This window comes from Hippichthys cyanospilos, chromosome 13 (assembly GCF_059441005.1).
Source record: "Hippichthys cyanospilos isolate Australia breed blue-spotted pipefish chromosome 13, RoL_Hcya_1.0, whole genome shotgun sequence".
Lineage (NCBI taxonomy): Eukaryota > Metazoa > Chordata > Actinopteri > Syngnathiformes > Syngnathidae > Hippichthys > Hippichthys cyanospilos.
This window is the reverse complement of record NC_142381.1, coordinates 354,659-367,415: the sequence shown is the minus strand read 5'-3', so window position 1 is coordinate 367,415 and position 12,757 is coordinate 354,659. Positions and strand designations below refer to the sequence as shown.

The window sequence follows — 12,757 nt, the reverse complement described above, 5'->3', positions numbered from 1 at the left end:
CACCGTCAAATTTTGTAGTTTTCTTTTTGTCATTGGACATTCTGACGTCAACATTGTCATTTCATTTTATTGCCTTTTGTGCTTGACTTTTTTTGTCGTCGTGGATGTTGTTTTTGTTTCGCTAGCTACCATTTGTTTGCACATGGCTTCATTCCTGTAGCTTTCTTTTTATCAGTGTTGGTTAACTTTGTCATTGTGGTTGTTCTTTTTTGTCTGTATCTTTCAATTTACACTTATTGTTGACGTTTTGGGGTGATTTTTCATATTGTTTTTATTGTTATGGCAGTGGTCGTACTTGTCAGTTGCCTATGGGGATGGTCTTTAATATTGTCTTGTCATTGTGGATGTGGTTGTTGTCGGGTTTTTTTTGGGGGGGGGCGTCATTTTCTACACCGCAGTGTCATCATTGTCACTCACAAAAGTGTCTTGATAATGTCGTCTATTTTATTTATTTATTTCGTCTGTTGACAGCTCTCTGAAGTGACTTTCTGTTCGGGTCCTTAATTCGCTATACAACTGCCAAAAAAATCATAAAAATGAAAATTGCCGCAAGTCGAAGGTCAAAAGATGCCGATCTCGTAAAATGTGAAAGATCAGAAACTGAGTTTGCGTGCGTGTGTATTGCAACGGTGCCTCGTGACCGATAGAGGGCACTGGCGCACTACCCGTGTCAGGGTTTAAACATTGGCGTCACTTTATTGTGAAGAAAACTACAAGCATGCAATAAGGAATCAAGAGTATGTGCCGAATGCTTTTCCTTCCACCAAAAATAGGTTGTAACATTTCAAAGTGTCCTCCTCATCCCACTTGACGAGTCCAAAAAAACCCCCAAACTGTCTGGCAGCGACGGGCTTCCCTTTTTTTTGTGCCATTAAAGCTACTTCCTTTCTCACACTTCCTGTTTCCGCCTCTTCGTTGTTTCCACTCGGCCCCGCTCTCGTGACAATTCGGCTGTCTGCAAGGGCAAAAAATAGTCTCCGTCTTCTTCCTTTTTTTGAATATATAATCAAAATGTGATTCGGTGTCCACTCACTAGAAAAGTGGGATTTCAGTAGCAAGGCTGCTTGAATTGTCAGTGCAATCAACGCTTGACACGAAAGCACTCGAACGTGCCCCGAATGTCACGTTTCAGCTTTTCCACAACCGTCCAAGCTCTCAAATCGAACTTTCGAAGACAAAACGTCAACGCCCAAAACGGACGAGTCTTCCCTCGGAACTTTGCACTTTACAATGCAGTATTTGTGCTGGGGGGTTGATTCGATTCTGTTGAAGGTTTACTATGGTTGTGAAATGAAACAAATGAAAAGGATCGTTTTTGTTATCAAATATGCGTAACCTATCAAAAATACAGTGATAGCTCTTATTGCAAAAAATTCAGCTTATGAAACGCCTGGGCGAGAAGCAAGATACAAATGGCGACATTAAATAGTTCGCGTTGCATTTTTACAATGGAATGATATTGGTTTAAAGGCTTTGGGAGCGTTTTGGGGGGATTGGAACAGAAAAAGTGGCTCTACTTAGGGTTAGGGTTAGAGATTCGCCTTGCGAAATGACGTCTGGATCAACTAATTTTGTGAGTAAAAGTGTATAGTAAATATTTAAAAAGGTATCGCTGGCGAGCAATTTTGTCAAACGCGCTTGTTTCAGTTGTGCATTTTATTTTATTTTTCATGTATTTGACTTTTATCATGTATTCTTAGTTAATAGTTGTTACTTTAATTTTAAATATTTGTCATCTGTTTTTAATTTGATTTGATTATTATTTCATTCAAAGCACATCATTTAACCAATTTAGAGCTCCCGGAATGTTTTTTTTTGGTTTAGTTTTTTTCCATGAGCATCTTTGTTTGGGTCGCTGCTCGAGGAGAGCAAAGTTTGCCCACGATGAAAGTAGGAAGTCACCTTGGCAAGGTTGAGCCAGTGGCCTATTGGTGAGCGGCTGCGGTCAGCTGTGGCGGGATCGGCCATGCAAATCTTCCTCTCGGCGTTTCGCGTCGCGTCTTCGTTTTTGGAATCGAGTCGTTTGAACGACGCCGCGGTAAAGTCGTCTGCGGCTCCGTCCGCCGCCATCCGAGCCAAACCAAAAAAGGTCAAAAGGTCCGGTTGACGACGGTGAAGGAAAACAAACGGCGAGATGACGCCGCGCCCTTCCCCGGCGCTAAAAGCGTCCGGGCCGCGGGGCGCCGGCCGGGGCCGGCTCCGCTTCCGGCGAGCGGCGGCGCGCCCAAGACGGCCGGCGGAGCGCGTGGGGCGGAGGCTCCGGGTGGGCGTCGGCCTTCTGCGTCATCAGCATCTCGAAGAGCGCGCTGACCTCCGACAGCAGGGCCCCGCCCGGTGGGCCGTCCTCGTCTGGGCTTTTCCCTGACGGGGGTATCAAGAGAGCACCTTTTCCTCATCAAACTGTCAAAACGGTTCAGAGGTGGCTGCGGCAAAGAAAAATGTTCTTTTTTTTTTGAGCGCCAAATTCGATGGCGCGCTGTCAGTGCCGGGGCGGGATTTACTATATGTTTGGGCAATCGGAATGAAAAAGAATGACGCCTCTGTTTGTGTGTTCGATCCAAAATGGCCGACATGCCGCGCGTCTTTTCCCCGAGTCTTTTTGTGTGGCTCCGATCCGAAACGTGCGTATTTTTGTCGGACTTTTCGGACACGCGCGGCCGAGTGCGAGAGCTTACCGAAAGTGGAGAAGGAGGACGAGGAGTCGGCGGCGCGGCGCGGCCTCGGCTCCGCGTCGGGGGACGCCGGCCGCTCGGGCACGAAGACGTTGTCTCGGTAATCTCCCGCCAGGGCCACGGACAGACGCGCCATCCACGCCGGGTCGCCGATCTCGTCTGAAAGCACACGCGGGACATCTTAGCGCCATCTCGTCCGGGCTTTTGTACCGTTGACGCTGCTGCTAGGGGTGTAGGGTACGACTTTAAAACAACTTTAAAACTTTGTTCTATTTTAATCATGTCCAAAATAAGGAAGCAAAACATCACTATGAATAAAAAAAAAACCACATTAGCATGATTATTCATCATAGAATAGTTCAAGTTTTTCATCTATTAAAAAACATCAGCTCGTTTTTATACTTTGCAAAATCATCTCGCGGGCCAGATTCAACTCCGCCGTGGGCCAGAAGTGGCCCGCGGGCCATAGGTTTGACACGGCCGCTTGAGGTTGTTTTTGTTGTGTCCAACAAAATCCAAGTCAAATCCGATTACTTTGGAAGTCTTGAATGATGACGAGCAAAGGAGACGCGAAGAAGAAATCCGCTTGCAGAATTTGCCTCCTTTTGTTCCGGAACAAGCACGTGCAAGCCATTAGTGCACTCGCACACACACGCGCACACGAGCGGTGGTTAGGGATGTGGCGCCCACTCAGTTGAGCCCCTTCTTTCCCGTCTCTGTTGGAGAAGTTGAAATCCTCCAAAAATCTCAGCTACGGACAAGCACAAAGTAAAAGCAAAGTTCTGCATCTGAAATGTGTGCCCGTCCAAATCTAGCAATAAAGCAAACTTTAATGGAAATGCGACCCGATTTTTTTTTAGGGTTGTTTTTTGTGCTTGAGCCCTAATGCGATAACTTGTTTTTGTTTTGTGTTTTACACGATTTGATGTTGAACTTGATGGCAGAATTTCAAAGCTTGTAACATTTGGTTGGCTCGCTCTTTGTTTTTGGCACCGCCTCTGGCCGCTGTTCATATTACATTTTGTAGTCACTGCCCCCCCCCCCCCCCACCTCCTTCGATTTACCTTCTTTTTGTGTGTGTGTGTGTGTGTGTGTGTGTGTGTGTGTGGGGGGGGGGGGGGGGGGGGGGGGGGCTAGTTTGCCATCCACAGCTCAAGCATGGATTAGATGATTATTGCACGTCCGGGTGTCTCCTCTTCTTCAAGTGTAAGCAAATCTCCACCCCGCGGAAAGAAGAAGAAAAAAAAAAAAGATCAAAGGGCCCCAAAACAAAAAAAAAAGGAGCATCAGAATGTTGGCAGCCGCATGAAAGGATTCGGCACGCACACACACGGTATGTGTCACAGGTGTGTATTACACCCCCACGCACGCATGTGGCGTTTGAGTAGAGGGCTGCTGCTTTTGGCGGTAAGTCCCTCCCGGAGGGGCCCCGCGCCACACAACGCACCACAATAGCAGGAAGTGCGTGGCAATGACCCACAAACACACTTTGGAGCGCACCATCCAAAAGAAGTTGGAAGGAACAGCGGAATAATCACGCAAAGTCAAGACCCTTCCCAATGTGTATGGTTCTTTTACGTAGTAGGCACCAAAATCCAGGTGCCTTTGGCTTGCCCTTGTGGGGGCCATTTAGAAAACCCAAACCCAGAGCTAAGCCCAGACCGAAGCCTGAGCCCGAAGCCAAGCCCAAAGCCAAGCCCAAAGCCAAGCCCGGCAGCGCAGCGGTGAAGCGCGAGCGTCCGACGGGAGCGCCGCGTCCCATACCGCTCGGTACCGAGAGAGTCGGGAGGAAAAGCGCGTACCGGAGGGATCCGGCAGGTGCCGCGGCCCCTCTTCAAGTCGGGGATCCGCCTCCCAGTCCGCGTCGCCCGCCTCGCTCTCGCCGCGCCCGCTGTCCTTGGTGCTCTGCCAGTCGGAGCAGTCCTGACCGGCGTACCTGCGCACAAACCCGGGCCATCAAATCGGACCTCCTTTCTTTTCGCCCTCCTTTCGTTTGCGCTTCTGCGGCGCGCGCAAAATAGCGCGTTTTTTCCGGGGGGTTCGGGGGCGGGCGAAGCCGAAGAAGGAGGCGAGAGAGGATGCGGACTCACCTTCCGGCGGCTCGGTGAGCGTATTTGTTTCCGCGGAAGTTGGTCCGAGGCCGCAGCCGACCTTGGCGGAGGAGCGACAGCAGCTGAGAAATCTGCTGCACAAAAAACAGCGTTCCGCTTGGTCGGGGGCAACGGGACACGCCCGCTTTTCTCGTGCGCAACGACAGGCGGCGTATTTTCCTCCTCCTTACTGGGCGCCGCGCGTTTGAGCCCATCCGGTCGCGCGATGCACACGGACGGTGGCGCGCGGAAGGCCCGACGGGGCCTCCGGGGCCGATTCCTGCTTTTCGCCGGAATGGGAATGGAAGATTAGTGCTAAATCCCGCTCCGGCAACCCCTTTGCAAAATGACGTGTTCCGTGCAGTTCCTCTGACAGGTAAAAGCGAGGATTTGACGCCACCGACGGGACCTTTTGGAATTCCTGAGGAAAACGTACCGAGCGGTTTTGCTAAAAGTACTTCCAAACTCGAATACGTTCATTGATCTTCTACGCGGCGGTCAAAGTCCAGTCCTCGAGGGCCGCTATCCCGCACGCTTCCCGCGTTTGTCTCCGCAACGCACCTGATTCGAACGGTTGACTTAATGGCAGAAGCTTGAAAATGATCCATCCGTGAACCACTTGAATCAAGTGCGTTTGAGAGAGAAGGCTTGAAAAGGCACGCAGGAGGGTCCCCATATGAAAAAAATGACTGCATCCAAAGCAGTCTTTTTCCGCTGACATGTAAGACACGGCGCATAAGCGGGCGCGAACCAACCCCATCTTGAGTCGGAGCTGAGTGAAAAGCGCAATCAAATAAAAGCAAGTAAGCGGCCCATGACAGTGGGAGAGGCAGCAGCTGCTGATGTCCATCTCACACACGCACGCACGCACGCACGCACGCACACGCACACACGCCAGTGAAGGTTAATCTGTCAACGTGAGCGCATGTGCGCAGACGTATGTCGGACTTGTTTTCGCACGTGCGTTCTGCAGGAAGCGACCTTCACATGAGAAAAAAACCCTCTATTCTTCTTTTCTGGCTGCCTTCCTTCCAGGACGAACGCTGAAATGCGCGTGCGCTTCCTCTCCGAGTGGGGGCGGCGCCCCAAACGCTCCTGCTGCCAAACGGGCCAGGAGGGCGGCCGAGGAGCCATGCGTGTCGGGTAGAAAGCGCTGACGCCTTCCTTTTCCTGATGCCCGACTCCGCGACGGCCCCAGCTAAGAGGTCGTCTTAGCTGACCTCGTTACGGCATTATTTGCAATAAAAGAAGTGAGCGAACCCAACCGACGTCGGGGTCCGATAAAAGAAGTGAGCAAACCCAACCGACGTCAGAGTCCATCCTTGTTCACGCAGGATTACAGTGGTACTTGTACTTTTGAAATGATTTGGTTCCCGAAGTGGTTTCCTCCGGTGAATCTTTCACAAGTAGAGACGCTTTTTACATGGAACTAATGCGTCCCAAGCCCCTCCAAAATGCATCCGTGCAACACCGTGGCCTTTCGTACCTTCCATTTTCTCTGGTCACCACAAACAATATTTGGCAGCCGAGGCGTTTCGTAAGGCCGATTTTTCGTAACGAGAGGCGTTCGCAAGCGGAGGCGCCGGCGCGTACGGATATTATGCGCCAGCGGTTTTTGATGGCGTCCGTGTTCGCGCGCTGCTCGGACAGTGCTCGCCCGCCTCGGCCGCGTGACGTGTGATGGCTTAGGATCCCCCGACATGTGCTTACAGTTAGCTTGCCGCTAATTAACTGGCGGCCCCCCGTCGCCCGCCTCTCTTGCCCTCCCCCGCGGGCTTTGAAATGAATCTGAAGCGAGGCCCGTTAGAGAATTGGGAGTTGCGCACGCACGCACGCACGCACCAGCGCCGAACTCTGAGAAAGTCATCAAACAGGAGCCTGGAAAAAAATGCACCGTGTGTGCGTGTGAGTGTTGCTTGAGTGATGAGCCAAAAGCAAAAGTGTATTCATGCTCCGGTGTGTCATTCGTCAGTGTCATCGGCCTCCAGAGACGCGCGGCGCTTTCAACTCAAGATCCATATCAGTGCGCAATCTTGTGGACGCGCGCGTGCATGCGTGTGTAAGGTAACACCGCGGCCCCGCTTTGACAAAACCGGGCAAAATGTCCCGGCGAGCGGAGGGGGCTGGACTTGCGGGGAGAAGCGGCTCTAGAAAAGCAATGGATATGTTCCATCTCTTTTGGATTCGCTCATGAAATGTGTATTTCGCGTAGAACACGGAGATCGACTCCGTATTCATCGATGGACACGCAACACACACATCCGGTGTAAGGAAAGGGCCCCGAGCGGCGTCCGCTTCGGGCCGTCGGGCCTCGTGACGAAAAGGACGGAAAAGGACTCACCTGCACTTCCGGGGAGGCGGACGAGAGCTGGACGGAGTCGGCCAAGGCCGCCACGGACAGCCGCACCAGGCTGCGCAGCGCCCGCCGCCGTTCGGCCTCGCCGGAGCCGCGGGTCTCCTCCTCCGAGGTCTCGGGCCTCCCGGGCGCGGCCGCCGTCTCCCGCCCGAGCGTGCCGGAACGGGAGCCGGAAGGAGACGCCGCCGACGGCTTTCCGGCCTCACGGTAGGAGGCGGCCGGCGTCGGGGGCGAGGCGGCGTCCAGTCGGATGCTTCCGGGTTTCCGGAGCGTTCTGCCGTGCGCGACGTCAGCCTCCGGGCGCGCCGGGGAGCAGAAGCTCAAACCCGTCATCGGCGGCGTCGACTCAAAGAGTTTTTCCGAGCGGCGGTCGCGTGACGGAGCCACCTCCGTCTCGGCGCCCTCGTCCGGCGCGGTCCCCTCTTTGCGCCGTCCCATGACGGGAATCAGCTGGATGTCCGACTTCCTGATGTTCTTCTGCGGGCGGCGCGGGTGGCGGGTGTACGCGGACTCGGCCCGCCTGCAGTTGTAGGCCCGCCGGTCCCTTTTGTCGGGTCTGCAGAAGGAGGTGACGGAGGCGACGGCGAGAAGCAGCAGAAGGCACGTGGCCCCCAAGCAGATGGCCAGCATGACGGCGAAGCTGAGCCGGCCCCGGTTCCCGGCCGCCGAGTTCTTCAAGCGGTCCTTCAGGTTGACGAAGGTCACCTCCAGCGCGGCCTCGGCGGCCAAGCTGGGCGTCCCCATGTCGGAGACGGAAACGTCCACCCTCACCGTTTTCCCGATTAGCCGGGTTGCGTTGCTGGCGTTGACAAAAAGTCGGCCCGTGTCCCGGTTTAACCGGAAGAGTCCGTCGGGATTGCCGCCGGTGATGAAGTACTGGAGTCGCCCGTTCAGTCCCGAGTCCGCGTCTTCTGCAATTATGGCGGAGGCAAAAAACCCGTCGGATCCCTCGGGATCGGAGTACTCGGCGGGCGCGGCGGCCGATCCTTCGGGACTGCGGCCGTCCAGCTCCGCCGCGATCTCCCCGCGATCCGCGTCGACGGGAACACTGAGGCGAGCCACTCCCCGTTCGGGTCGGGGCTCCTTGATGACGGGGCGGTTGTCGTTCACATCCTGGATGTCGATTTGCACCGTGGCCGTGCTCCTAAGAGGAGGGTGGCCCTGGTCCGCGGCCTCCACCAGGAAGAAATATGAACGGTGCTCCTCGTAGTCCAGAGGCCGCAGAACGTTGACCGCGCCGCTGGTTGCGTGGATGGAGAAAGGCCGCGCAGGAGTCTTTGCGTCGCTCGAGTTGGGAAGGCGGTACAGAACTCTGCCACTGAGCCCCAAGTCCGCATCGTGCGCTTGGACCTTGAGGGCGCGGTAGCCTGCCGCGTTGTTCTCCTTGAAGGAGGCCTTGTAGATGACCGAGGAAAAGACGGGCGCGTTGTCGTTCTCGTCCAGAACTCGGACGGGCAGGTGTTTCACGCAGGACAGCGGCGGATCTCCGTTATCCCGCGCCATCAGCGTGACGTTATAGTCCGTCACCTTCTCTCGATCCAAGACGTCGGCCGTTACGACCATGTAGTTGTCGCCGTGGAGCTGTTTAATACGGAAGGGGCCGGAACCGTGCGGCATGACGGCCCGCGCTCTCCCGTTCTCTCCCGAGTCGGCGTCCGAAACCATCACCAAGGCGAGGAAAGTGTCTACCGGCGCCCCCTCCGGAACCGTCGCGGCCGGCGAGCCGGGATGGGTCCAGGTCACGTGGATCCTCGGGGCGTTGTCGTTGATGTCAACGAGCTTGACGTGGAGCTTGCAGTGTGCGGGAATGGAGTTGGGCCCGCGGTCGCGGGCCTGGACCACCACTTCGTGAGAAGTCTGGGCCTCGTAGTCCAGAGGGGCCCTGACGCTCACGGCTCCGCTCCGCGGATCCACAAAGAAGAGCCTCTGCACGTCGGGATGCGAGTGCTTACTCAGCGAGTACTCCACCTCCCCGTTGGCGCCCTGGTCGGGGTCCGTGGCTCTGAGTTGGATGATGGTCGTCCCGCGTTCCGTGTCCTCGGGTATCTCCAGCGCGGGGGCGCCGTCTTCAAAAGTGGGACTGTTATCGTTGGAGTCTAGAATATTCACCCGGATCAAAGCACTCCCGGACCTGGGGGGGTTTCCTTTGTCCCACGCCACCAGGGTGAGCTCGAAGGACCCTTGAACCTCCCGATCCAGTTCTTTGATCACCACCAGCTCCGGCTGTTTGCTCCCACCCGGAGCAGGAGTCACGTCCAGCGCAAAATGCCGGTTGGCCGACAAGGAGTAGGTCTGAAGTCCGTTGGCTCCAGCGTCCGGATCCGCCGCGCGTTCCAGAGGGATGCGCATCCGTAAGCCGGCCGTCTCTGAGATCTCCACCTCCTGGACGGGGCCGCTGAAGCTGGGACTGTGGTCGTTCAGGTCCATCACCTCCACGTGAACCCGCAGGCAGTGCACCGCCCCGCTCTTCCTGTACAGGACGCTAAAGGCCACCTGGCACTCGCCCGCGCCGCGACACAGCTCCTCCCGGTCCAAGCGACCCTGGGTGGAGACCTCGCCGTCTCCGGCGTTAACGGCGAAGGGAAGGGCCCGCCCGTGCTCCACCACCTGGAAGTTCTCCAGAGGACCGGCCCGCTCCCTTTCCCGGAGGTCGTCCGCCAGCCGGCCGACCCGAGTTCCCGCAGGTTGCTCCTCCCGGACGCGGTATCGGACGGTGACGGGCGACGGCTCGGAGCGGCCGGCTCTCCAGCCCGCGTTGACGAGCAGGAGGAGATGAAGGAGAAGCATGACCCGGTTTTCCGCCGACGAATCCGCGCCCGGCGAAAAAATGCGAAAGGGAAGAAGCGCGGCGATCCGACCTTTAGTTGTTCGAATGCGAGTCGACAGTTTCGGGGGGGCGCAGGCTCGGTTTCCGTCCAGGTCCAATTTCTGGTAATATCATCTTAAAGGAGCTCCGAGTGGAATAGATTTGTTTTTCCCTCGCGAAACCCAAAGAGTTGTTGTCTACCGGCGCTCCTTCCCGTTTTGTCGTCGCGGCAGGCGCTCCCGCCAGCGCGCTTCATCATCCTCCTCGCCGCTGGAAACTTTTCTCTGCCACTGAGGAAGTTTGCGAGCGAGCGGCCGAGTGCCGGCGGGCTCGGCCAATGGGAGGGCGGGCGGGGAGGGCGCCGCGCAAACCATTCCCAGACGCGCGGGCGGGCGGGCGGGCGGGAGGACGGGAGGACGGGCCTCCCCCGCCCGGAGGAAACCCGACACCGTCCCGACCTGAGGACCGGTCCCGAAGTTTTGGACGCGGGGCCCAGGCGGTTTTGGGCGGACGCTTGAAATTTGGCGTCGAGTGGCGCTTTTGTCGCATTCTCTTGTTGTGGACTTGTCGCTTGCGGCCTGTGGCGGCGGCGCTGAAACAAAAATGGAAAAAGCGGCAAAGGACGCATTCCCGCGTTCCCCGCAAATGTCATGTGAGTGAACGTGGGCCTGTTTGTCAACAAGCAGAAGATGCTGAGCAGGACTTTGGTTTTCTGGCTAAAAGAGCAGATTTGAAAGAAGTCTCCAAATTTGACAATTTGGGGGAAAGCATTGGCCCTTTTCGACCAATTTTACTCAAAGGAAACGGTCGTGTGGCGATCGTACTGGAGATTCGGTCGCCTTCACATTTGCGGGCCTTGGCCGAGTGGCTCGAGCCGGACTCCCGCGGTGCGAAAGGCCTCCCGTTTCAATTTCAGAAATGTACGGCGCGGTTCCACCGGCCATCACGTCATTGTATTCAGAGTTTTGCACATTTGCACGCGTCGACGGCCGCTCAGCTCCTTCACCTTTGTTTGTTTTTGTTTGTTTTGTTTTTTTGCCGCGCTGACCCCCGAGCCCTCGGCTTCCCTCCTCATCATCAGCCCTCTTTGACGGCCTCCTCCGGCTTTTTCCTCTCTCTTCCCGTGAAGGAAGCGGCGGGGCGGCGGCGAAGGCCGCATGCGGGAGGGACATCCTGCTTTCTTACCTCGCAGACACAACACACTTGCATTCTTTCTCCCTTTGCCAGAAATGGCCGACACGAATCCTAAATTTGTTTTACAGGATTACGTCTGTCAGTGAGTAGAGCGGCGGTGTCAAACGTACGGCCCGTGGGCCGGCCGTGGCCCCCGGATGGGTTTAATCCCGCCTGCGAGATTATTTTGTCGGGTAAAGCATAACAATGAGCTGAACTCTTTCAAGAAATGAAAAACTTGAAACCGATGTTGCGCTTGTACTATTTCGGACAGCGTTAATATCGAACCAAATCTGACATAAAGCAAAAGATGCACTCGCTTCTGGCTCCTCGAGGGGTTTGAGCCGGCCCGCGAGATCATTTCCTAAGGTATATAAAAAAATGACAATTCTTTTTCCGTGTCTGATTTCCAGATCCCAGAAAAGGGTATTCATATTTGCTTAAGCGTGGCATTAATATTGTTTTTTATAAGCATTTTTTACCCAGTCAAGATCCCAGATAAAATCCTAAACAAACAGAACAAATACTAAAAAGGCGTTCGCCTTCAGACACCTCTGCGATTGTCGCACTTTTTGTTCCAAACGGAGTTGGGAAGAGGAATGAAATGGTTTGGGGACCCCCGCTCCAGAGTGATATGCGGTGTCGGGATCTTGGGTGTGTGTGTGTGTTTGTTTTGGCGGGTAATCCAATCCGATTGGCTGACACGCGAGCAGCCCGCATGCACAGCGGCTAACGCGTCTCAATGGAATCCAACATGGTTACGTTGCTATATGCCTTTGCTCTCCATCAGGCTCCCCATAAGCGCCTATGATATATGCATCTCCATCATGCGCCCCATACGCGCCTATGATATATGCACCCGAGATTTTTGACCACATAACTGAGGTCTTTTCAGCCCCTCCCCCAGGCACGTAATATTGTCTGTCCCCCGCCCGACGGCCAGGTCCGCTCTCCTCGAACAAACAAACATAGGGCCGGGGGTCAAAGGTGAAGCCCGGGAAACGAGGAGGCATTTCGAAGTTAAAGCAATGCTTCTCAAGTAGTGGGGGGCGGGGGGCGTTTTTCGGCACTTGGGTTATTTCTTTCAATTTTAGACTTACCTGTATCAACGCTGTGAACAGAAGTTAACGGTTGTCCAACGTCGATTGATATTGCTTTTCTTCTTTGGGTAATGTTAAAAAAGGATACAAGGTTAAGAATACTTTGACAATTTTTCGAGATAATAATCGTCAGCGCATGGAGTTGGCTTGGCAAAACCTCATTGAAAAGAAGTGCATTCAAGGGATTTTACAAGAGCCGAGCTGCGTGTGTGTTTTTGGAAGATGCCGTTGTGCGTGCAGGCGCGCTCGTGCGAGTGTGTTTGGCCTTCATTCTTGCTTCCTGCGATTGTGAGCCTTCCTGTGCAGGCCAACACACACGTCAGCACTCACTTTTCCCTCCGTGGGCCATGATTTTTGGTGCGGGGTTTTACCGTCTTCGGGGGGACCTCCCGCACTTGCGGAGGCCACAAATTCAGAGCTCTTTTTGGGGGTGAAGACTTGCTTTGAATTGGATGAGGCGAAGGCGATGGTCTGCTTGGCCTGCTTCGGCAATCTGTCGCGACGGTTAAGGTTCGGGGCTAGGAAATCAATGGGACGTCCCCGCTATGATAGAAAAGCCC

At 55.0% G+C, this 12,757-nt stretch overlaps 1 protein-coding gene across 2 annotated transcripts; it reads right to left on the bottom strand.

Moving 5' to 3' along the window:
• Positions 1-670: 670 nt before the first annotated feature.
• On the bottom strand, positions 671-10,189 carry pcdh12 (protocadherin 12). 2 transcript variants are annotated; one of them, XM_088430575.1, is made up of 5 exons: positions 7,104-10,189; positions 4,763-4,857; positions 4,475-4,608; positions 2,676-2,831; positions 671-2,361 (listed from the first exon to the last, which is right to left on the bottom strand). In XM_088430575.1, exons 1-5 carry the CDS (start codon positions 9,903-9,905, stop codon positions 2,159-2,161), a joined length of 3,390 nt encoding a protein of 1,129 aa, XP_088286701.1. In that variant the 5' UTR covers positions 9,906-10,189; the 3' UTR covers positions 671-2,158. The 2 variants fall into 2 exon arrangements, with proteins under 2 accessions (XP_088286701.1, XP_088286702.1); XM_088430576.1 differs by having other exon boundaries at positions 4,763-4,854.
• Positions 10,190-12,757: the final 2,568 nt, after the last annotated feature.

Bases quoted from the DNA above. Each gene is read 5' to 3' on its own strand.
- pcdh12 (XM_088430575.1), bottom strand. From the start codon at position 9,905: ATGCTTCTCCTTCATCTCCTCCTGCTCGTCAACGCGGGCTGGAGAGCC. The intron at 4,858-7,103 runs GTGAGTCCTTTT...TTTTTTGTGCAG, and splicing joins CCGCCTCCCCGGAAGTGCAG to CAGATTTCTCAGCTGCTGTC. The intron at 2,832-4,474 runs GTACGCGCTTTT...GTGTGCTTTCAG, and splicing joins GCACCTGCCGGATCCCTCCG to ACGAGATCGGCGACCCGGCG.